Source organism: Buteo buteo, chromosome Z (assembly GCF_964188355.1).
Source record: "Buteo buteo chromosome Z, bButBut1.hap1.1, whole genome shotgun sequence".
Lineage (NCBI taxonomy): Eukaryota > Metazoa > Chordata > Aves > Accipitriformes > Accipitridae > Buteo > Buteo buteo.
The window spans coordinates 30,170,448-30,197,085 of record NC_134204.1 but is presented as its reverse complement, the minus strand read 5'-3'; the positions used below and the strand labels follow the sequence as shown (position 1 = coordinate 30,197,085).

At 37.5% G+C, this 26,638-nt stretch overlaps 1 protein-coding gene across 6 annotated transcripts in view; it reads right to left on the bottom strand.

The window, feature by feature from the left end:
• The window catches only part of SMARCA2 (SWI/SNF related BAF chromatin remodeling complex subunit ATPase 2), a 126,474-nt gene that overhangs the window by 23,405 nt on the left and 76,431 nt on the right, over positions 1 to 26,638 (bottom strand). For all 6 annotated transcript variants that reach the window (XM_075019529.1, XM_075019531.1, XM_075019530.1 and 3 more), the window contains 4 exons: positions 24,358 to 24,521; positions 21,686 to 21,913; positions 18,134 to 18,211; positions 12,022 to 12,240 (listed from right to left, as the gene is read on the bottom strand). In XM_075019529.1, the coding sequence (XP_074875630.1) occupies positions 12,022 to 12,240; positions 18,134 to 18,211; positions 21,686 to 21,913; positions 24,358 to 24,521 (689 nt within the window). The remainder of the gene's footprint in view (positions 1 to 12,021; positions 12,241 to 18,133; positions 18,212 to 21,685; positions 21,914 to 24,357; positions 24,522 to 26,638) is intronic.

Below are 26,638 nucleotides of genomic sequence, written 5' to 3'. Positions count from 1 at the left end.
GATGATACCAGGACCCACAGCCTGCTCACAGAGCACAAGGAAAGTGCTCCATTAGGGGGAAGGAACTGGGTGATAAAAAGGTGAAAAACTGTATCATGCTGACTACAAAGATGCTTTGCTTAACAAATCAGAGCATTGAGAAAACACATACTCACTGTATTAAGACACTGAGTGTAGAACGACCAAAAATCATCACTATTCTGCAGTCCACAGCTACTCAGCCACACTCTTAAAAGATCTACAAAACTATCTCTAGTTGTCTTCTGCAGTTTTCAAAAGTAAGTGTGATTTACCCCTCCCATTTGACATACAATTGTACTTTTTATCTTGTTAAGATTTAATTTGAACAGCCTCTTGACCAAGCCAACCTAACCTAGAAGCAACACAAACAAGGGGGGAAAAAAATTTCAAACAAATTCTATACCAGAAACTATTCATATCAACCTCCTCAAAACGGAACTGTTTTGTTGTGGTGGCGTTTTTTTTGTTTGTTTGGTTTGTTTTTTTCCCAAATTTTCTGCCCTTCTTTTTAGAAAGCTAGATCACCTGCTGAACAGCTCTTGTCACTTGGAGTAATGGCCTGTTTCTAAAAAGCCTGTTTTCTAAAAAACTCTCCCATTCAAGACTGGAGGACAATGGACGTGTGAAATATTGTGCATGAAAGTTGCCAGATGTTAAACAAACATATTCTGAAAGGAATTTTATAATAGTACTTCTGAACCAGATGGTATACTGCATATTTCAGTTTGCCTTCAGATTGCTCAGAACCTTACAGCATACTGGTGACTCCAAGAGTAAACACTGTTAACACATTGGCATTGGAAATAGTTGCAGGTATCTTTGGCAGTATAATTAGAAGTAAAATTTACAGACTGAATGAGATGTAACTAACTCAAGAAAGACACTGCAAGACTATCACTTAGAAAATACTGCAGGCAAATTTGGGGGGGAGGATAATAATCTTTAGACTCACAGTTGTAGAGGAATACACTTAATGTGACCAAAGCTATCTTTCAAGACTGGTATTAATTTTAGTTTGCAATTGTAACTTCAAATAACTAAATGACAACAAAACAGGAAACAACTATAAGTAAGCCATGGCACGTGTTTTTTAAAGTTAATATGAAATAAATTTTTCTATACATACTTGCTTTTTAAAATGTCTGGAGAAAATGATCACTGAATTAATGTGCATACATGAAGATAATATTCAGTTGATATAATTGAGATGCATAAAAATAGCAATTTACTTTTGTACATTCACTTTTGTTGACAAGGTTTATAAATAACACTATTAAGTCATGAGCTGCTACATTTTTTCTCCTGCGCAGAAGGTCCCGATTTCTTCAAGTGTGCCTTGCCGAAAGTGAATCAGATCAAACACCAAAGATGAAGAACTGTAAGAACCTCTCAACAAGCTTGATAAGGACAGAAAAAGTCTGGGCTTTTTTGATGACTGCAGGTGCCAATGGCTTGCTGAAGTAAAATGGATGAGCAGGAAATCCAAGAAAACCTCTGACAGGAACTCAAGCAGGAAGCATTTCATTTCACCCTAATCATGGATAGGTCCTGTTTAGGAAAGAGGGCATTGACTGCCAACAAGTCTTCCTTGCTACCTGCTGCAGTCTTTCCATTTGTGAATGATCTATCACATGCAATTTTCACCAGCACAGGAAAACAGCTGATGGAAGATACATGCTTCCTGGCTTCAGATTCACAAGCAATCCATCTTGAAGTAAAATCTAACATGACAGAGACGCCTCATTTTTTCCCCTTTATCTTGTTCAGTATGATGTAGATGCTTATGTTTGTTGCATACACAGGATTCTGGAGTGTTTAGTGACTGTTTTTTTTCAGTGAGGAAGAGTGGAAGTGGAAGGTTTTCCCCCTTTTTTATTTTTACTGGCATTTTGTCCCTGACTTATCCAGACTAGTTCAGCAGTGTAGAGGACAATAGACTGACAAAGGTATTGTAAGATAATTGGTAGTCCAGTTGTGCTTTTTTTCTTTACCAAGTACATTATCTTCCTTAGGAGAGGCGGCAAGGAAAATTAATTGCATGAGAAAATTACCTTTTCTGAGGGGTGCCAAGGCAAGGTGCGGGAGATTACTTTACTTTTTCCTACATTCTTTTAAAATAATAAGCATGGAATTTAGTCAACAACATAACACTTTTGTGTCCTACAACAGGAGATATTCTGTCTTCCTTGGCATCTCACTGTTTAGAACGAAAATAAAATAAAGATTGGTATGGCTTAGTTTGTACTGTGGGTTTCGCTTCCAGATCTTTCTTCTTTGGTCTAAAATAAATCTTTTACTGGAGGCATATATCATTCTACCATTCTTCTGAGATTAACTTTTTCTTCCATTTTTAATGATTTGCTAAAACAGTTGATTAATTAGCTGAGCACTTATAAACAAAGTTTAAGACAATTTAGTAGTATTTCTGGTAACAACTACATTCTGTTCAGGCTCACAGACAAATGTTGCAGAGCAGGAGGAAACAAGCTGCAGTGAAGTCATGAAGATACTCAACAGTAAAAACCAGATCCCAAATCAAGGAAAAACAGGAATTCTACAACATTCGAAGGATTTATTGTCTCCCAGTCAGATAAGACATTTTTTATTTTACAAGGGAGACCATAAATACAAAAAACAATCAGAAACACATTTATATCTGACCACTAATAAACAGTTACACAGGATGGCTTCTCTTCCCAGTCTTGAGACAAGTATTTCCTGTTGCTGTTTACCTAGTCTTTCACAAAATACTGTTGCAGTTGCCAAAGGCCTTCAGTTTCTTAGTACCATACAAACTTAATTTATCTTTTTAAATCTTCATTTATCCTTTTTTCCTTGAATAATAGGGCTGGTTTTATGGATATTTACCTTTTTTTTAGGGATGTTATATTCTTCTATTGTGGAAAAATGTAGGAAATCTGTACTTCGTAATGTTGCATGTCCTGGCAGGCTGGCAGTGTGGCTAATGTTTTGCAGCTCTTAATGCTGAGAGCTAAAGACAGAATTCTCATGTTTGATTTTGTTCCTTATGAAAAAAATTCTCAAAATTCAGTCCTTCAAAATGGGAATTAATGGATTATTTTTTAACTTATTTAAAAAACTTTCCAGGGCTTAGCCTTTCTTCATTCAAAAAGCATTGCCTCCCTTTTCTTCTGAGACTCTACTAATTAAATCAGAAAGATACCTGGTATAAAGACAGGGTTTATACCCTCACCAGATCAGTCCTTTGTAAAGAAACTGCAGCCTTGGCTCTCTCCAGGACCACATTTGCTTCCAGTGAAAGTTGCTAACATTTGCAGTGACAGATATCTTTTCTATAGGAAAAATAAATTTGACAATTCTAAGCACTGGATAAAGGTAAGTAGACAGGACCAACTCTCATTCTGCAACACAGTCAACAGCAGGATACCATATCCTGGTAGAAAGTTTCTTAGAAAGAACAAGCCACCTTTTCCTCTACTATGCAAACAACACAGCTGAGGAATAAAACACAAAGGGATGATTAGCAGATTTCCAGTGTGAAATCACTCATTTTGAGCCAAATCTCTAGCCTTAGAATAGGTGAATTATTTGGCTGTCAAGAACAGAAATCCAGCAATGACCTCTAATTCCTCAGAAAAACACTAAAAGTGTTTTCTCTCTTCTTGATCAACACAACAGACTAACAAAAGGCTTCTATTCTACAGGTGAGCATAAATTTTACGTGTGCCCTGAAACACTACCGTTCTTAATGATGCAAAATGAGAAGGTAATAGTACAAATCCTAAACTGGTTCTTTTATGCATGTCAGAGTAAACTCAGCTTCTGACAATAGTCATAATATTACGTAGTTTCTTTTGTATGTTCTCCTTTTCCCTTATATTTAAGAATGTTCACACATTCTCAAACAGACATTTTTTATTCCAAATTTAAAATGTGGAAAATAATCAAATGGGAACAAAATGGAGAAAATAAATGCAAAACAAACCAGATAAAATATCTTGCATAAAACAAATATAATGGAAAAAACCCCAGTTTTCAGAAACCATTGTAGTTTCACTGTTTTTCAGCTGATGTTCATAGGATGTCTTGTACGTACCTATTCACAGAAAAGAGCTGAAGGATTTTTTCCAATAGCGCGGGAAATTGGTTATAGACATCTATCACTATTAATGAAGGTACTCTGAGGCAATTAAGAATGGGAAGCATGCAATGTTGAGAGAGTATGATATAAAAAAATGTATGGCAAGAGATTAGACTACTCACTTCCCATGCTGACAGAGAAAAAATTTTACTCATAGAAATAGAGTGTGTTTAAAGAATAAACAGTAGGAGCTAGCCCTTTAAGACAATTCCAATATAGTTTTTTAATAACTTTGCAGAATTTGGAAAAAGATAGCATGAAATGAAACTAAGTCAAACTTTGGACAACCTGCTGAGAAAAGCTAAGTTATATGCATCCTTTATGTACTTTATACTAAAACAGTATTTTGTGAGGTTAACTTCCAGCAGTGATGCAGTAGTTCCATGTTTTCAGGATGCTTCTAAAGCTGCAGTTATCAGACCGTGGCAGGACTTAGAGCATATCACAGCCTAAAAGTAAAAATCTAACATGAACAATATGTGTCTACAAGGCCTTTTTGGTCTTCTGGGATAAATTGCAATGCAAATCACAGGCTGACAAGCAAAAACTATTATTGAAGCAAAGGCTAACTGAAGAATACAAAGAAGATTCCTAGAAAGGCAATGAGGCTTAAGACGAAGTGAAGTTTCTCAACAGAATAATGTATAGTGTTAAAAAAAAGCACTAAAAACTAAAAAAAAACTAAAGCAAGGCTGTAAGCAGCAACAAAATCTTATGGTTCTGAGTGTGAAATCCAGCTAAAAATATTTTATTACATTGTTAGATGCAACTGAAAAGAATACGTAATGAGTATCCATTAAACCATAAACTGCAGCACTCTAAACTTGCCAATTTCAGAGTACAGGATGAAATTACAGGGTTATGATTACTGGAAAACTTTTGTAGGATTTTCCTTTTTTAAAGTTAAAATTCCACTGCTACAGTAAGGAAATACACCATTGCACTCATCAAGCAGAGTAGAGTACTTCAGGATGGCCCAAGAAGCTAACTGCCTAAGACCTTCCACTCATGACAGGCCTAAGGATAAGCTGAGTAATTTTTGAGAAGTTCAGTCTGAGACTGTCCTGTTCTTCCATATTTGCTAAGTTAGTACTTCCATACTTGTTTACATACAAGAAGAGACGAATTGCTTTCATTTAAGTTGTGGGTTTCTAGAGAAGCAGCAGACCTCTGCATAAGTACACTGATGCACCAAAAGGATTACTTTCGCCTGTCATGCTTGCTGCATGGAAAACATCAGTGTGAAGCTTCCCATCACCAGCTCAGGTCTGCCTTCAAAAGATGGCACTTTACAGTAACAGTCTCTCAGTTTGCTCCTGATGACAAGGCAAAACACTAAATGCTTCCCTTTTTGCAGAGTGGATAAATACAATGGCCACAATATACACTTGGGAAAGTATGGGTAACTTCTTAACCATTTTGTAAATCCAAATCAACATAGGAAAATTTATTACCTCTATTCAGAAGTTTGATAGGTGACAAAAGGTCACCTACTACATATGACCTATCATCATTACTGTCAAGGCATGTCAGAGAACGTAACAATGCAGTGGACCTAAGTATTAAAATGTTTGCTGCTTCTTTTTCTATTGCCAAATGTCCCTAGCAACAGTAACATTTTAAACTTTTGATGCAGACCTTCTTTTTTTGTGGATTTTGTGAAGTATCTAATAGTTGTTTGTGTTTCAGTTTTGGGAGTTGATTTGAATTTTGACCTTCCACATGAAGAGTATTTCATGCATCTTAACTACAGGGCCTAATTTTTTCATGCAAAATATTGCACTTGAAACAATAATAATATAACAACGCCTGAAATCCAGAGTTTTAACTCATGATTGCCTTCACAGATTGCTATATAAACTTGGTGTGTCAGAAAAGTACAGCTATTTCAAAGAAAATGCAATTTATTTTAGTCTAATGTTAACAATACTACTCACGTTTTTAAAAAATACAGAAAGGTGTTTATATGACAGTATTATTCTAATGTTTTCTAGGGGAGAATATATGTACAATTGCAATTGAAACTGTGTTAATATTTGTTACAGTACTTCACATGTAACATCATATGGATAAAATCACAGACTGAAAAAAAAAGAATCTTATGAAAATATGGCAAGATGTTTTACTTATAGGTATTCCTCTGAAACAGCTGTTCAGATTTCCTGACTAGAGGTCCTTCTCACACAAAAACTAATTCTGGAACACTAAAAATTGCCTTACTGAGACTATCTCTCAAATACTGAAGAGGCATTTCAAAGTACTTTGTTAGTTTCCAAAATTAATACTCTCAATCCTACCTCCAGCTTCTGAGAAAGATATCCAGGGTGTAACTCAGGTTCTTTTCTTTATAAACTAACAAACCCGTCTTGCCAAACAGTGAACAAAAGCTATCAGTAGATGCATTTAAATTCCCTTTCATATATCAAAAGCCAAGAAAAGCCGCTTTCATCTAAACTGCTTCCTTGGTTTTAATTTCAATGCAACTTAAAAGTAGCCATTTTTTTTCCTTTTCTTAAATAGACAGTAATACTCAGAACATAAAAATGGCTTGGCTTTGTGAGGCCTTAAAGTCATGTCCAAATTCCTAGTCCTTCAAGAAATCAGCTTCCGCCTGTATAAAACTTATCAGCCTCACCTTGTACATTAAAAAATAATACGTAGGGCATCCTGATGATTGCTGTTCACAAAATGGACAACACCCTGGGATGGTGGATTTTTTAAGCCTCCAGTGACAAAGTCTTTTAAATGTGCCTTGTTTAAAAAATTCAATTGGATCTGCAATTCAATACTACAGAGCAGAGTTTAGATTAGAACGCAATTTTCTTCAAATGCCCTGGGCAAATACTCACTTACTTGACTGTTAAACAGGTTTAGCAGCGAGTCAGGAAACTTTGCAATTGTAACCAGAAATGGTATAGAGTAGGGAAGAGAGAAAACCAGGGGTGGAGGGGTATCATGTACATGAACTATGCAGATAAACTATGCACTGGGTAAAAGGTTAGTTATATTCTCCTCCTTCACAGAATCTTAGCCTCCAATATAGACTATCTGAAAAACCTGCATTGCAATTGAAAATAACAACCAGTAGATGAAAAGTGAAGCTAAACCAGTTATCAAATGTAATGCTGATTTTCCACACAGCGACTTCAGTATCTAACGAAGACTACTCTAAGACCAAATTCCACCATAACAGTTTACAAAACCATGTCTTAAAATATCTTCTTAGTATTGATTATAAAGTTGTATATGTAAAAGTGAAGCTCTCTCAGAAAACACAAACCTAACTGAAAAACATTTAGTAATTTATGGCAAGTTGTAGTAACAAGCTGGCCCAACTTTACTACCTCTGATGCCAGACCTAACTTTAAACAGACCATTAGACAGTGTGTAAAATCAAAAAGTTATGTAAAGTTCCAGCTGATGAGAAAACAGTTGAAAACATGCTCAACATTTTCCTGCTAGGTACTTCGATTTATTATACAACATATTTACCTTAGTTATTAAACATAAACAAAAAAGCAAATAAAATTTTCGTCATGATTGTGTTAAACAGTATTCACCAGATATTCTGTATGTATTCTGCTTTTAAATATCAGTAAGGTTGACTTATTACAGACCAAATGCTTGATATTTTTACATCAGCAAAATAAGTAGTCCACAATAGTTGACTTCTGCATGTCTGCATGAGGTAAATGAGACACTGAGCATTTTGGACTCAAGTATGTTTCCCTGGCCAACATGCAAAGCTATTTTGAATGAACTGCATGACTAGGCAATAAAACTTCAGTCATGTCACCTAGCCAGCAATTAAATTGAATGAGAAGCTAAATCCAGGTGCAACTTTCTTAAGTCTTGTAACTACTCAAACAAATCCTCTGATTCTTGAAGCCTGCCCTAGCAATGGAGTCCTTAGCAGATGACTCCCCTAGAAAATGATCTGCCATGGGATCCAGCAAAGTATTTTGCAGTCCTGTTAGAAGTGGTGCATGGATACAATCTGCTAGAGCATGAAATACTTCCAGAACATAAATGCTTCTAGGGTCAGGAAGCAAACTCCTCCTTCCTGTTTTTTTTTCTAGGAAATACGGTTGTCATGCCAACAGTTACAGAACAGCAGGCTGCAGCGACAGCTAGTGATGAAGCTCATCTGTGTCTTACAGCTTAGCTTCCCTGGGAAGGTGTCACTGAATTTACAGGTTGTTGAGGGCAGCAGCACAATCTGACCAAACGCTGTGTATGTCCATAGGTTTGGCTTCTGTAATTATTTTGTCTCCTGCCTCCAACTCAGCTACTTGACCTCCTAGCAAGGAGGGAGCTGACATACTTGGTCAGTATACATGCATGCATATAGACCTTGAGGTGTATGGCAGATCCTGTGGGGATCTGCCATGACCTTAACTAGACTCTTCAGTGTTGGGTGTATCAGCAGAAGGGTCAGGGTATAACTGTAAAGGAGCAGGTAGCTGATCCCCACAGTCCAAGTTGGGGCTGCTGATTGAGGCAAAACTCATCAGGAGAGAGATCTAGTCAACTTCCCCAAGACACATAAAGAAAAAGAGATGGATGAGGACTGGATATTGGATATTATTATGAAAACAACTTATTAGAAATGCGAAGTTTTACTCCAGAAAACCCCATGAAAAGATAGCTATAAAGCTGTAGTAGCAGCCTCAGCAAGAGAAAAAATGAGGGACATCCCTTGCTGCTGGTAAATCTCATTCGTCTGTAATACTGCAACAAAACCAGAAGTATCTATAGTTGCCTCTGGAGAGTGGCATGATGCAGAACATGAGTAAAAGGGTTATCTTATGAATTAAAGTACCATTCTTAATTCAGAACTTTCTGGCTCTTCTGTTGTTTCCAGTTTTACTGATATAAGTAGTTCACTGCATTCCAAGTTAACAGGAAATGACTAATTGGAAGTTTTCATGCAATATGCATGTTACTATTACCTTACAAGTTACAGTGACAAAGCCACAAGATACAAATGCTTATAAGCCATCTACAATTTTATATGTTTATATAGTTAAAGATTCCCTTGAAAACTTTCTACAAGATTATTACTGCTTTTTCTACAATCTTCCAGAGATGTCACTACAGAGAAAGACAAACACTTAAATTCTCAAAGAAGACGTAAAAGTGATGGTGGTAGGAGGCCAAAAGGTGTGACAAAGAACTCTGTTTTACACACACACGGAAAATAAGATCATGAAAAAACTCAGAAAACTTGACTTATAGATTTCAGTATCCACGCAATGGAGAGGAGTTTTTATTCTGAACCTCCATAAGCAGCGTCACACTATAAATATAATTCCTCTGAATAAAGAGTCTAAAAAGTATTAGTAGTTCCTACACTTGCATTTCTTTCAACATGCTCTCAAATCCACCTGAAAGCATAAGTTAACATCTGTATACAACAGAGACACAGTAGGGACTGCAATGCACTGTGAAGCAATCTGACTTAGCTTTAACTTAGCTAATTTGAGAACATGCTTAACAACTCAATAGGGAGGAGGAGGGAGACTAATTCTTCTCAAAAGAGTAACAAGCTATGTTGAAAAGGGGGTAGTATATGTATCATCTTCACTAGCGAGGTTTCTGACCTGGCCTCACACAACAGTCTCAGAAGCAAACAATGAAAACAGTTACTATCAAGTAAATGTAGAACTGGTAAGAAACTGTTTTCAGAATAGTCCTTATAATGGCTCTTTATCAAATGGTCCAGTGCTTTTCAGTGTTTTTAGTGTCTTTAAGAAGACAGAATAGAAAGTATGCCTACTAAATCTCCAAAGATCACCAAACTGACCAGAAGTTCACCTGAGGACAGGCTTAAAATTCAGAACAATTTTGGTGAAGAAAACTTGGGTATCATTCAACAAGGGCATATACTAAATCCTCTTACTAGGAAGGAAAGATTGACTATACAAAACATGTTCCTGAAAAAATGGCCAGGAAGTAGATCCACAGAAAAGGATTAAGGGCTTATACTAGATCAAAAATTTAACATGAGTCAATACCTACTGTTAAGAAAATGAAATACTGGATTGTGAGGTGTAAGTATCCCAGAAGTTATGCAAAAGAACTCCTCCTCTGTATTCAAATGAGGCTGCATCTGAAATTTTGATGCCTAGTTTTTGAAGAAACTTGCAGAAAGCTGTCGGTCACACACAGAACAGCTACGGGAAATCAGTGAAAATAATCAAGAGATCTAGAAAACAGGAACTATGGGAAAAGACTAAATAAGCAATGGTTGTTAACCTTAAGTCTGAACAGGGAAACAACTCTTCCATGACAAAGAAACATTAAAAAAAAAAGGTAGCAGCCTGTTCTGCATGACCAGAGTGATTAGAACAAGAAGTAACTGGGTTAAAATCCAATAAGAAAATTCAGATAAAATATAACGGAAAGGCTCCCCTGCGGACTTCTAAATTCACTGCTAGGGAAGGTCTTGAAGAACAGATGAACATCTACTATAAATGACATGGGTCTGGCTGATTCCACTCCAAGTAGGAAGATGGATTAAATTATTTTTTTAGAGCTGCCAGTAAAGCACTTAACCCAAGTATGAGACCCAACTCAAGACACAGAACATGCAAGCCAAAGCTAAATTCTCTGTTGCCATAGTCAGTGTTCTATCATTAAAAATTATTAGCTTAAAATGACCTTGAGTAGATCTACACTAAACTGCAAGCACTTCCACTGTAGGAAAGGGTAAATGGTTTGAGAATCCAGACAGTATTTTATGTTTCTAGGTCTTTCTTCTCCACTGACTTCTTGAAAATGTCAAATATCGAACTCCTGGAGTTTCACAAACTTGCCTAGATGTACAGCTGATGTATAATTCAATCCTTTGCTCCCCTAAGCTTTACACCCAGCAGCAGAATGTGGATTAGCTCTTAGCATAGAATTGCACGAAGCACCCTCACAAACATCAATTTTGTAACTGAAGTAGGTAAGATTTCCACCTGTCTTTAGCAAATTATACACAAAAAGCTACACTGTGTATTCATGTTGGCATTAAGTCTGTAGCTATTCTATGACAAAACTTACTCTGTCAAACCATGTAGACTAGTTTTGCACATATGATACTTTATCTATATGTTTTGGAAATCATAACATTATAAAATTTCCTGGTTTTGAAAAGACTTTCCAACAATGAATCCTCACCTCCTTACCATCCCTGTTACTACCATTCTGAAAAGGCACATGGATTAGAATTCATTAGATGTGTATTTCACAGAAGAATGGCAAGAATCCTCAAGTACAACAAAATCACAGATTTGGTGTGAGTTAAGTTTAAAATCTTTACTTTCAGGTCTTAAATTTTTTTATCATTTGTCAAGAGTTTTGATCTCAGTGGAGCCAAGAAATGCTCAGGACTTGGAAACAAAACAGCATGAAAGAAAGAAGACTTACATGAAAGTTTCCAAATTCTTAAAAGGGTTAAATTCTAGTATTTAAAAAAAATAATAAAATTAAGCTTCTGCAGCACAGAAAGCTGTAATATACACTTATCACTGATCTCCTCCACCATAAAAGAGTTCTTCATATATCTTAAAAGATGACACTTACGAAAGTCTCTAAAGACGTAAGAAATATGTCAAGATCCATGGCAATAGAATAGTTGCAATAGAAAGCTATCATAGTCCTGATTATTCAGCATTTAGTAACACTGATTTAAGTTTCAGAAATGCAGCTTAAAACTTACTTTTGCCTTCAAGACAGAAACAAAAGCTGGATAATAAGGATATTTAGGCCTTAACTACTACATTGTGCTCTCCCTGGTGCAACTGTGCAGTCTTCACAAAGAAAAAAAAAAACACCACAAATGAATAAATTTCAACTGTAAAAAACAAACAAAAAAGGGGACAACCTACCCGCAGCCACTGTTTCTCTGTGAGAGCATCACTGTAGTCCACATCCCTGCGTTGACGGGATCCTCTTCCAAATATTTTCTCCTCTTCTTCTTCACACGTAAGCCTTTCAACTTCAGCATCATCCTTAATAATCCAGGATGGTAATTCATCCTCCTCCATCAAGCGCGGCTTACGCTTGGGGTTTCTGGCATCCTCCCTGCGACGGTCCATGTCCATGCGCTGCAATGGCAGTTGGGAAATGATAAAACAAGTTTAAGGGCAAATATTAAGTGAACCATGAAAATTCCTGGCTACCTAATGATACTTGAAACTTCGGACTAAGTCCTTCACAGGTATTTCCCTTCCACAATATTTCTAAATACTTCTAAAATGCAACTATAAAAAGAAGCTACACTTGATGGTTGATTTTCAGTCAAATTCACTACTCCATAACCAGCTTTTACTGAAGTAACTGAGACAACACAGCAGCTAACTGATACAAAGCAGATCACAAGAACGCTGTTGTGCTGTGTTAGTGTTAAATAATTCTTTTCCTTTTTTGCACAGGTTTTATGGTTTCTTTGTGTTCATAGATGTGATCTGCAAATACTAATCATTCCTTGACAACATCCCCATTAGGTGCTATTGTTATGTAACTAAAAACAATAACTGAAAACACAGTAGTTTTGTGAGCCTGAATATCAGAAGAAAATTTAAAAGCTCAAGAGAGAGAATTAAGAAATTCAGAGAACAGCTTGTCTACACAGTGCCAGAAAGCCAACATGCTTAAACCACTGAATTTTTCCTGATCTTACTGCTGTACTAGGCAAAAATCAAAACACATACAAAAATATGAGGTAAGATTAGGCAAAGTGTTAAGAATATTAGAAGGTAATGTTAAGACTTTAAGATGAAATTGAAGTAATCACATAACTTAATTTCAAGTGTGGTGAGTAATTATCTCAGAAAACAGGTATGGATACTCTGGATACATTCCCATGACCTGCTGTACACTTATCAGTGAGGTGCTTTATAATTCTCCTGGGGAAGCATCCACCTCTCTCTATTAGCTGTATGCTGATCTAGGCTCCTATGGTCCTGTGAATCTCATTTGCATTTTTTGTAGCCCAAATCAAATAATACGAATAGACTTCTTTTGAAGAGTCATACAGTACTTAAACACTCAGTAACCAGTTGCTAAACAGAGAAAACAAACAGGTGGCCACCAAGAATTTTATTTTAATATTTGAAAAACTGACACAAATAGATTGGCACCAGAATTGGCTGTAGCATCAAACAGGTTACTGGTTTGGCCAGTAAACATTTGTAAAAAGCATTCTCAATTATGCACAAACCCCTCCCTTGTGCGCATGATGCTGCACTTACGCAGGATGCCAACTAGACATATCATCCTTTTACACCCCTAGCCAAGACACAGACATGCATAAATTCAGGGGTATTATTTATCTATAGGGGCAGCTCAAAACCAGCCAAATTTACTAACTGAGGCTTAATGGTGGCCCTGTTGAATATGCTGAACCTTCCCTCATCTTGGCACTTCTCAAATACAAGCATTCCCAAAATACCACCCCAGGCACAGCATCTTACAAGTAGTTTTCATCATCTTGTCTGGTGCCCTATCTGATTTCTAAACTCATTGAAAAGCAGAAGGTAAGATGTGTGTCTTCAGTCTGCAGGTCCAACCACACTCAAGAAGCAACTATAAAGACATGTGGGTTTTCCCCATTCTTCATTACCTAAGACAATGATGAATGGGCTGTATAGCCTTTAGTTTTTTATAGCAGACTTCCATATTTCACCTTTTAAAGAACATCTCATTCAATCTGAATTAATTTCAAAAAAAGCCTCATTCAAGCCAGACACATGGCTTGGTTTATTGCTAACTTGGCGACCAGCATGCTGCACTGAGAGAAGGCCCAAACAGGATTTCTCTATTATTTAGCAGCAAACTTCAGTGAAGTCAGGGACATCATATTATAATGACATTAAGTGTATAAAGCAAATGCTGAAACCTCTTTTTTTTTTCCCCCGATGACCATGTTTCTAGCTCTAAGACAAAGACCGAACACTAAGGTAGTATATTTTAACAGCTGTTTTCTGAAATGAAAGCACTTGGGAAAGAAGATTAAAGACATTCTCAGTTAATCTGAGACGTAAGAGATACAAACAGCCATTTGTTTTTTCTTAGGATACTAACTCAAACTGTAGTCCGGGTAATTTATACAGTTCAGCATTAAGAGTACTTTACGCAGAAATGCTGCTGAATAAATGTCTGATAATTTTGCAATCTGATTTTAGTTAAAATGTAGACTAAGTAAAGCCATATGTTGGCCAATGCCTAGGTCATAGTGACACTGCTTGATTTAGGATAACCATTAATCAGTTGCTTCATTGTGCAGGACTGGTTACTTTGTATAAACAATGCATGCTTTGCTAATGACTACACCCTTGAAGAAGGAACTAAAGACTGATAAAAAGGAAACATCCTGCCCAGAAAGCACCAAAAGCCGGATGATTGCCAAAGAAGCACTAACTGAGGGAAAGGTAAATGTGGCAGAGGGAGATCATGACCTCCAACTCAATTCAAGACTGGAAAGACTTGCCCCCCCACACCTGCAAGGAGCATGCTTGCTAATCTACATAGAAAGCAAGGCAAATTTAAATATAACTGACCAATGGTAGGATGAGATGGTGACTACCAACCAATGAACGTAAATTTAGGTGGGTACTAATCATGTAACAGAATAAATACGCTGTAGGTCTTTGGTGTGGTGTGTCAGCTTTGTAGAATTATCACCTAGCACCCATCTTTGCACAAACATGAAATAAATAAGCATCTCGGCTCTGTGTGTAAGATTGGCTTATTGTACACTGGGTATCGAATCCCACTTGTGGGAAAACAGTTTCTGGTGAACCAGATGGGATGGCCATTTTAAGCCTTGCCCAGATTGTCCTGCTGCTCCAGATGGGAGACGGGACCGGGAAGGACTCCAGTGTGCACCGACCTTTTGATTGGGGAATCCTCCGATTCCTCTCTGTGGACAGACGACAGGCAACCCAATGGGTACAATGCCAATACAAGATATTTAAAAGGAGGCAAGGAGCTACAGAGATGAGTAGCCGCTTTTTGCCTAAGAAAAGGGATTCCTAGTCCAACACAGGTTGGATATCAGTTAGCTGCTGTATTTAAGTAAATATAACATTAAAAATAAAAATTTTTCCAGGAAGAGTAACACTTGTTGAAGCACACTATTATGAAAGGACGCGTTGTACAGATCACACTGAAACACTGACTTTTCTCTGAATATTTACTATGTGATGAAGTGCCATCATTTGCAATGAATGCAAAAGTAGGACAGTACGAGGTTTGAGGCTACCTAGAGTTTTTACCTATGTTACATATGTGGAGCCTCTAAAAGTCAGGGGAACAAAGTCCACTTGTACATACCATATCCTCTTTCTAACAGTGTATTTAGCTCTACAGATACATCTCAGGATCTATGCCAAAGAATACTTCCAACCCGAAAAGTGACCACAGAACAGCTTCTCAGGGAACTGCTTTGCTCTCTTGCCTATTGTTTTGGAATTGCTCACTTTAAATAAGCAAAATACATGCTTTTACACCTCTAAGCCTGGCTAAATGAACAAACCAAAACACATTTTTCTTGGATACTGCAGTTCGATGTATTCTGATAACATCTGCACAACCTTAACAGAGGGAATGAGGCAGCACAGGTATCACTGTGTGTTGTGGTTTAACCCCAACCAGCAACTAAGCACCACGCAGCTGCTCACTCACTGCCCTCCCACCCAGTGGGATGGGGGAGAAAATCAGGAATAGAAGTAAAACTTGTGGGTTGAGATAAGAACGGTTTAATAGAATATAAAAAGAAGAAACTAATAATGATAATGATAACACTAATAAAGTGACAGCAGTAATGATAAAAGGATTGGAATATACAGTTGATGTACAGTGCAATTGCTTACCACCCGCCGATCAACGCCTAGTTAGTCCCCGAGTGGCAATCCCCCCACCCCCACTCCTCCCCGTTTATATAGTAGATGTGACATCACAAGGTATGGAATACCCCTTTGGCCAGTTTGGGTCAGCTGCCCTGGCTGTGTCCCCTCCCTACTTCTTGTGCCCCTCCAGCTTTCTTGCTGGCTGGGCATGAGAAGCTGAAAAATCCTTGACTTTAGACTAAACATTACTTAGCAACAACTGAAAACATCAGTGTTATCAACATTCTTCTCATACTGAACTCAAAACATAGCACTGTACCAGCTACTAGGAAGACAATTAACTCTATCCCAGCCGAAACCAGGACACTGAAGTAAGGAAAATACAAACCTATCTTTGTGCTTTTCATCTGACTATGCAAGACTATTGATAAAAAGAAGACAAACAACCCTGACTGCCAAACTTATTTTTCAGATTTTTATAATTAAACAGTTTACTAAAATGAAAAACAAATTCTTTATTAACTATTAAAATTATTTCTTAGCCATTAATATTTCACTTCACTGTTTCTATCTTAAGTATTTTCAAGCCCCTGGCTTCCAAAGCATGTTAGCTTTGCATCTTCACATTTTTATCACCTACTACCAACTCTTTACTCTCCATTAAAACTTTCATGTAAATTAATGTGAAAAACATAAATTCAGCCCACACAGTGCTAAAACGGTCTTCACTCTAGGCCCCCTCAACTGTTTTACTGAATGGCTGTTCATCCAAAAAGATGAAGTTGTAGAAATTTCCTGCAAACAGACATAAATTCATCAGCTACTTTCAATCCATGGATTAGTTCTTTCCTTCTGGGTCTGAAGGAGAAGTACTGAGAAACTTGTTCCAGCAGCAAATATGCTTTCACAGAACTCAAGGTACTTCTGGCTAGTAATATGGCTGAAATTATTCCTTTTGAGTGTTGGATTGAACAGCCACCTCTTGGTTTCTGTCATGTAAATCTCCTTACACCTGAAGTACTCAAGTAAAGTTTAGAAAGATAGGTGTCTGTAAGCACTCATCTTGTATGTAGCCTAGCTTTAGGGATTTCAGATCTTGTGAGATAACATTAAATGAAACTTATCACAAAAGGACTAAACTGGCAAGTCAGCAATGACAAAAGGCACGGCCATGTGGGGGAATAGTGCCTTTGCCAACTGTGCACCTGAACAACTGTCACTTAGGTAAAAAAAGGGCCCCTCACACTTGTGTAACAGTGAAGTTTTAGAGATGAATGCTTGAGCAGAAGATGATGAGGGATTAAAAGCCTGTGGTTCTGTCAATGGTTGTTTCTGTGGATACCACCTGACATGCTTTCATTCATGCTCATACGACTGTCTGTCTCGTTCCACCTTGCAGAACAAAACAGCCTCCGTAAAATTAAAGGGAATGGTGCTTTACCTTCAGTACTTAAGTATTCTGTTGCTGTGTCAGTGACTCTCAAAAGTCCTCCAGCAACCCTCAAATTATACACACACTAAGAGTCAAGATCCATGCCTACAGTGACATTTTAGTAATTATTCTATCAGTGTTGTAGCAGCAAAAACAAAAACAGAAGTACCAATAAAAATGGATTGCTCGCATTGGAACTACAGTCACTAGCTCTACTTTGGTAACTGTTCAACAGTTGTAGCAGCACAGATGCAGCTAATTGGGCCCTTGACAAAACCATCAGCAAACCCCAGTTAACTCACAAGGAAAACAGCACTCTCAATCTACTAATTTACTATCCTGTTAAGATCCTTTAATTGTCCCTGCCAATATAATAGCCCAAAAGTCAGAAGAAATGTTGAAAAATAAATGTATGCTCTAGAATTAGCGAGCCAAACTGTGACTACCAGTTTTGCACTGTAAGTTTCTCAGGTTGTACCAGACTCTTCCTCCAGATTGGCACTGTTCCACTTTACTGTCCGCAAGGATCTCTGAAGTCTTTCTGTCATGTGAGGAACTCTTTATTTACGTAGACTACTCTTCTTTCCTCAAATAAACAATGCAAGTAAATAAAGCCTATCTCTCCAACGAAGTTTTCCAAAATTTGAATGACAAAAGGTGAGGGTGTTTGTTAAAAACATAGAGAAGGTATTCGACTTATGATTGTATCATCCTTACCATGAAGAGATCAAATTCCTCCTCACGTCGAGCAATCATCTGATTCAGAGTCTCGTCATCAGGAACTTCATCTTCCTCCTGGTTACACAGATGGATAAATGTATTAGAAAGAAGCTACATGCAACTTGAAGTAACAGTCTCCATCAGGTCAGTGTTGCACTGACCCTCCTTCTGTCAGGACACGTGCGAAACACTCAAAATGAAACTAAAACTTTTAAGTGTGTTCAGCAATTCAGAAGTAACGCAAACCAGACATAATTAAGGGAGATGATTGGGACTTATTACCAACTTCATAAACTGAGAATGAGGAAATGAGCAAATACGCAACCAGGAAATTTTGGGTTGTGGTTTTCCTGGGTCAGAAGCACAGTTAGTGCTTCAGTTAAAATATATGCATTTCCGTTCTGTTGTTCTACAGTACTCCCTCAGAAACACCATTCTGCATTATGAGGTCTTTGCTTCAATGCAAGGAGAATAAAAAGCCCTGATTAAATAGAAAAAAATGAAACATGTCCTTATACTAGAAAAAAACCCTGCTAAATCCCTCTTACTCTCGACCATTATCTGCTTAGAAATTGAGATGTGAACCTGTGACTTCAGACAAAATGAATTATTTCATAAAAACAGAAGCAGTCCTTGGAAAAACAATTTAGAACTGCAGAACTCAACTAAAAATGTTAAAGCTGATCAGATATGATATCCATTTTAACACAATCAGAGTCCACAATGTTCACTTTCCCTCCCTCAATTATTCTGAAAGCACATGGTATTTCATATCTGACAACTGGTCAATTGAAACAATGAAACTACAGACTGGTTCCTACATAGGGCTTACTCAACGTATGTTACAGTATGCTGCAAACCTAGAATTTTTAATGAAAACTCTTGTTTTGTACTCAGTGAAATGGGAGTATAGAATGCTGCATATAGCACCCAAAAACCTAACATTCTGTAGCTTTCGTTTTTCCCAGAAATAAACAGAAAAGGCCTTTATCTATATACATGCATCTTATTTTCCCTCCACTGGCAAGATTTCTACACCTCAGGAAAAAATACAGTTCTTATTAAAGCAATTCCCAGCAAACACATCTGTACCTTAATCTACATATAATTTAAATTTTAACATGAAAAAAGCAACTGGGAAAATGATAGAGAGCTAGTTATTCTCACTTCTAGTCAGTGCTCCTTCAATGTTCAAGAAAAGGAAGTTAAACATACAGACAAAAAAAGAGTACAGGTCCCTTTTACGAAGATCGTGACCCTCATGAAAATTTCACATGCTTCCTATCATCTTAAACAGAGCAACTTGTGACCTGAAAAAATTAAGGGATCCCACAGCAGAAGCTGTTACCAACAGCTTCTGCATCATCTGTGGTTAGTCTGAATAACCCTGTTGCCAACAAGCTAGGCTTAGCAGAAGAAAAATTTATAAACACCAGTGTCAACAAAAAATGCATCCATGAACAAGTTACTTCTAATCACCTGTCATACTTTCCTATTTTTCTAATATATCCTTCTAAAGACACAGAACTAACCTCTTTGCTTTATGTAGTACTGCTAAAAGAAAAAAACAGAGCAAAAAGGAGAGGAAAGAAGAGAGAAAAATAAGGGGACTTTTGATGCTGAATTTACGAAAACTACTAAGAAAGTACAAACAGAATACAGTGCTCTACACACAACTGCAAAACACTTTGATATGCCAGTTTAAAGCATACGAAGCATGGGAATATTTAACTAGGTGGTCACTAAGCAATCTCTTTATTAGCTGTGCTAGTCTCTATTTGCAAGTCAAAGTTGTTTTGGTATTAATAACTTTTAACTGAGAGATTTACTTTTTCTTGTCAATCTTTCATCTGATATTCAAATTTTGTTTCCAGTGCTGTTGCAATGAGGAAGCAATGGCTGATTAGTGCAGCATGGTGGAAATTCAATCCCTCTTACTCTCTCAGCAGTTTCAGTGTTTGGGCAATGTTTTGCATAGTCTCTGTTCACAAGAAATTTTACTTGAAAGGTTCAGCTTCAGTCTGACTGTTAGAAGTCAGACTGTAATATCAATGCTTGCTTTAAAGACTGATGCTGGGTTATGGCAAGCAAACCTTGGTTAAATCTGTGCTTGCTTCAGGATGGCAGACCAAGTATATTTGAACAACACACAAGAAGCGGATTGGTCTGAAGTAATCTATAAAATAAAGCACGTCAAGTAGGCCTGAACTACAGTCCTGACTTCTGAAACACTTTCAGATAAATATTTGCTAGGCTTTTGAAAACACAACAAAATTATGCCAATTTTAAAAACAAATCCACAGGCTTACTGAAAATTTCTATTGGTTTCAAGTTCATCCATCTACTCATATAGATGGTGTTGGCTGCCTAATAACTACAGTTTTACTTAATCAAAAATGGTACATACACATCACCCCAATTCTGCATTCACACCCTAAGTAAAGAGAATTACTGATAAAACTGTTTGTCACTCTTCTTTCATTTCTTATGAAAAATACTAAAACAACAGTAAATTCTATCTTAATGATGTACTACTAGCTTTTTTGAAATGCATAACACCATGGAGAGTTTACACAAAGGTTTAATTATTGAAGAAGTAAATTCCTTGGTCTTTGAAACTTTACACCACATGAAGGATGCCTCTGAAACACAGGCTATGGAATCTTCTTTTCTTTCAGTGTACACCATATTCAGATGTACAAGACACAAAATTAGGCTTGCAATCTACGCATCTTTAACCAGTACAGGATATTTTCAAGTTGGGAAAAAGTGACTGCAGAATGGGATTTTTTTTGTATGTGTCTTCAGTATAATTGATACATTTATGCACTCTCTCCCAAATGCAGCTTTCATCCAACGCTGAATTTTGTTCACATTAAGAGAAGAGTCTGCAGTGACAGGCAAAAGAAGGGGCTCATCATTCCACAATCACAATTCCAGAAAAGAACAAAATGAAAAGACAGGGATATACAGTCAGTGATTCTATAACCTCACTTCTCACTATTAAAAGGGAAGACTTGACAGCTGTTTTTAAACAACTAATTGTTTACTGAAGAGGAAGAAGTAACCAGAAGTTCAGGTTGGACACAGCACCAGAAAGAAACAGTTGCTGGCTTGCCCTAAGCCCAAAGCACATCAAAGCAGATCTTAACTCTTACCCAGGATCCAAAAGAAGCACAGTAAGCAGGTCTTTCAACACTGAACCTAGGTAGTCCTAGTTGCTCAGCATGTCTGAAAATCAGATTACCTAATTTAATGTATAAACTGGATTTAGGAACTGGTTTATAATCTGTTGTTGAAAAAATCTTTGTTTGAATACGATTTTTTGCCAAAAATATGGAAGGGCACAATGGGTTTAAGTTACAATGCCTAATTCCACACTAAGATATAATCATAACCATAACATCGTAATTACTGTGACCAAAAAAAAGAGAGAAAAAGAATATGATGACATTCCTCATTTCAAAGGAGATGACAATCCTTGTAACTGATGAAAAAAATGACTCAGTACTTCCCGAAACATCCTCTTACTGATTATTTCTACCTTACCTCATTTTCCTCTTCATGCTCCAATATAGCCTGTAGAAAGGCCCTCCTTTCGTGGCTAGAAGATTTCTGATCAAACATTCCAGCCTGAATAACTTTTTGATCTACATTCAGCTTATACTTTGCAGCAGCAAGTATCTTCTCTTCCACACTGTTCACAGTGCATAGTCGCAGGACTCGAACTTCATTCTGCTGACCAATTCGGTGAGCTCTATCTTGGGCCTGCAAGTCCTATTAAGCAAAGAACATAGAGAGTGATTTATATTGTAACTGTGTGACAGAAATCGTTCTCTGCTTAAAGGATGTTATAACGCTGAATTCTTTTTGGTATAAAAAGGAAGTACTCAAATGACAGTCAACCACAGTTAATAAGGTTAATTCCTCATTGTTTTCTTTTGCAAAACTTCATCAGACCCAGGTAGGGGGAAAACTGAAAGGAAAAAACATGGACATGCTCTGTATAGTGTAAATGCAGTAAGCCAAAAACTTCTTGAAAGCATGTGCAGTAACTGAGAAGGGCTGATGTATTTACTTTTTCCCTCCTATTCAAAGCTCATGGACTTCCAAGCCAGAATGAACCCTAAAGTAAAATATCTCTTGACTGCAGGAAAAGAAAGCAACAAAATTACTAGGAAAAAAATGATACATAAACTTATCTACTAAAGGCTGTTGCTAACTTGGAATATTTGTGTTAAAACAGCTTAAATGTAACCTTCCTGATTGAAAGTTCACATATGCAAGTCTGTGAATCAATGTAACTATTTTTTGGTCAGGTGATTGCACTTAGAAGTGGTGGACATAAAAAGTACACTGCAGGTCATAGGCAAAGAATTTCTTTTATTAATGCAAAATCTTACCTATTTTCTTTGGGGAAAAGAGAAATCCATTCACTCCTATAAATGGTGTGTTTCTGCTTCAGCATAGTCAGATAATGAAGGGTACCTAACCTCAAAATGCTATCACAGTTTTGTGCCACCTCACAACACAGTGATTTCTTAATGTAGAGAAAAAGAAGAAAACAGGCAATGAGTTTGCCTGTTTCAGTCCAGCACCTCACTTTTGCTACCATTGTTAGCTCTTCTGTCTTACAATTCCCTTCCCAAGCACTACATACGATGCAGCTGCTGCAACTTAAAGGTGTATCTGAAGTTTGCATCAACAGTGAAGATGAAGCTACAATATGAATTTGTTTATATACTCATTCTCAGAAGCACAGGAAAATGGTAAAGTGAGGAAACAGTTTTTATTCCTGGAAATATGATGTTTAAGTGCTAACCTCTCCCCTCCCAGCTATCCCCTTTTAGCACACTGCTCATTAAAATGAACAAACCACTCCCATCTGCAGGAGAAGAGAAACTGCATGCATTGAAAAGGAGGCTGAGGGGAGACCTTATCGCTCTCTACAACTACCTGAAAGGAGGCTGTAGTGAGGTGCGTGTCAGTCTCTTCTCCCAAGTAACAAGCGACAGGGGAGGTTTAGACTGGATATTAGGAAAAATTTCTTCACCAAAAAGGGTTTTCAAGCATTGGAACAAGCTGCCCAGGGAACTCACCATCCCTGGAGGTATTTAAAAGACATGTAGATGTGGCGCTTATGGACATGGTTTAGTGGTGGACTCAGCAATGTTAGGTTTACAGTTGGACTCGATGATCTTAAGGGTCTTTTCCAACCTAAATGATTCTATGATTTTGTAATTTAGCAATCCTCCCATTGAATACTCCAGAAAATATTCTGTAATTTTTACTACACTGCAAGAATTTATTGCTCTCCTACTGCGGAAATATACAGTAGTCTGCATTAAACTTGTATGTGAAGGTGTCCTAAAGACAACCAAAATTATAAAGAATGAAGTGCTTTCTGAGCTGCTTTTAAAACCTCTAAATACAATTGCTCTGAATTTCTTAAGCCTTGCTTTAAATTGGTCACCATGGCATCTACGGGAGTGCTGCCTTGAAAGTTCTACATAAAACTCTTTTTAGTCTCACTTCCCATACTTTCACATGTGGCCATTGGCTATGATGTGACTTGCATATATTTGCACAATAGCTGAAAACACACATAGCTATGTACTTCCAGAGATATCTAACTTACGTTCTTAAAAAAGAAAAAGGCACTAAGTGACAAAGACAGGCCTTAGTTACCTCATCTGGCTTTTTAAAATAAGCCAAAGTGGCTTGATACCCTCTCTTCCTGGTGATCTGTACTCACTACGACCCACCCACACCAACAATATAAGTTCAGTGTCTCAGGCCAACACTGCTGCATTCACACAGCCACTAATTTCCTGAGACAGGCAGGGCTCTGCACAGCCGTTACTGAAATATTGCAACCTACCTACCGAAGACTCAAATGTGGAGTTACTTATTAATGTCCTAAGAGTTAAAGAATGAGTACAGTTATACAAATGAAGCAGGTCTATAAGGCCCCTTGCTCTGAGGACTCCCTGAGACTCAGATAAAACACATACATAGACACAGAACTACTTCACTGATTCAAACCAGAACATTTCCTGATTGCAGCAGTTTGCGGCACTAATTCCTCTCAAAGCAGCATTTTATGACTTACCTGAATCTATTCCTTTCACCCGAGGCTATATCCCTGATATAAAGAAGCAACCCAAAATAGCATCCTGAATTCTTTGCACATTACATGAAGATAAGTAATTAAAAATAACCTGGTGAGGATTCCAGTCACTATCAAAGATTATAACAGTGTCAGCAGCCTGGAGATTTAAGCCTAGCCCTCCAGCCCTTGTACTCAGCAGGAAGATAAAGTATTGTGACCCAGGTTCATTGAACTTCTTCAACAGAGCAGCTCGATCCTCTGATTTTGTTGTGCCTGAAAAGAAAAAAAAAACAAAACCAATAAACCCTATAACAAACATGTGAACTGAAACAATATAAATACAGTGTCAGTTGCTAAAGGTACCTGTGGAAATGAAATTTTAGCTCACTTGCTGTTTGCCATCTCTGCCACATGTTCCACAATACAGAATAAACACTGGCCATGAATGTTTTGGTCAACTGCCTATCACATCTAAGAAGGGGACTTCTAAATACCTCTTTTAAGTATTTGACACTTCAAAAGTAGGATTTAAAATACTGGCTAACACTGTTATACCTTTTTATGACTCACATAAATTTCAATTGAAGTTACTATACACAAACAAAAGAGAACTCCAGTTTTAATTAATGCCTTCTGGCCACAACAGCATCTAAATTTTTTTAAAAGTTACTTATATAGAGATTTATCAAAATGTCATTGTTGGCCTTCAGAGTCATAATTAATACAAAAGGACCGAAAATTCTTAAAATGTCCTGTCTTGAGGGTGACGATGTACAATGGCTGAGGGAGAGCAGGCAAGGAATTCAATCATGGTGAAAACATAGACAAAATTCTAAGTAAAATCTAAGCCCTGTGCACTCTGGCAACTGGATGAATTTCACGTACTTGGAGAACAGTCTATATGGATCACCTTAGCCTGGTCCACTGTTTACATTATCTTTTTTACAATTCTGTCTGCAACTGAAGGCCCAAGAAAGTCTACTATTTTTATTCAGGTATCGATATATGTACAGAAGATGAAGTTTTTCTATTGCTGTGGTGGTTGACCCCAGCTGGCTGCCCTCCCTCAGGCCCCCTTCACTCCCCCTCCTCAACAGTACAGGGGGACAAAAGATGCAAAAGTTCCTGGGCTGAGATAAAGGCAGTTTAATAAAAGCAAAAGCTGTGCATGCAAGCAAAGCAAAAAGAGGAATTTATTTACTACTTCCCATCAGCAGGCAGATGTCCAGCCACCTCCTGGAGAGCAGGGACTCAGCACCCATAATGATTACTTGGGAGGACAAATGCTGTAATGAGGAATGTCCCTGCATCCTCTTCCTTTCCCTCAGCTTTTATTGCTGAGCATGTTCCTTTGGTCAGTTTGGGTCAGCTGTCCCAGCTGGGGCTCAGCTCACCCTCAGCCTACTGGCCTTGAGGGTAGAAGAGTGATTTGGAGAGCAAGCCTTGACACTGTGCAAGCACTGCTCGGCAACAGCCAAAACACTGGAGTGTTATCACTGGTGTGTTACCAACCCTGCCTAGCCCCAAATGCAAAGCACAGCACTACACGGGCTGCCAGGAGGAAAGTTAACTTCACCCCAGCCAGATGCGTTACAATCACACAGCCAAATGGCTGGTGCATGGAAATCCATTCCCTTAAGAAGTGCGTGACTTGGGTAGAAAACACTCAATGTGCAAAGACAGCTGGATAGAATCTACATATATATTACATTCCACCATGGAAGATATCTGTCATCACAAAATTGGAAAAGAAACAAAAAGGGTTCATCTCACCAATTTAATTAATTACCTGCAAAACCTTAAAGAAAACAAGGAGCTGTATTTACCATACTGCGTATCACCATAGACATTCTAGCAGGGAAAAGAATTCATCTAAAATTCATGGTGTAAGGTAATTTAAAACATTTTAAATGTAATATAATTCATCTTTCTTGAAAGGAAGCATTAAAACATCTGCAGGCCAGGGGTGCAAGGAGGGTTTTGTTAGCATGGTACTATGTTCTTCAGCCCGTTTTGACACAGACATCCTGTGGCACAGTGAGACAGCTCATTTGTGTCTCAGTTTCATTACCCCATTTTACATTTGAAGATAACAGCATTTCAAGTTTATGTTCATTAATATTTGTAAAGGATGAGAATACTTCTCAGCATTACTTTTTCTTCCAAATAAAGCATGAAGCAGAGTCAACTTAAAATGCTGTTCTTTGTATTTTTCATGCTGTTCTTTATTCTTTCTATTTTTCTCTAAATCATTGTTTTTCTATTAAAAAGGTATTCTGATAAATGCTGCTGGCCCTATGTAATTCTCTAACCTGTGAGATAAATACATTAAGTAAAAATAATCGATATTTAAGGACAGTATGAGGCAGAGATCATCAACATGGAAGGAA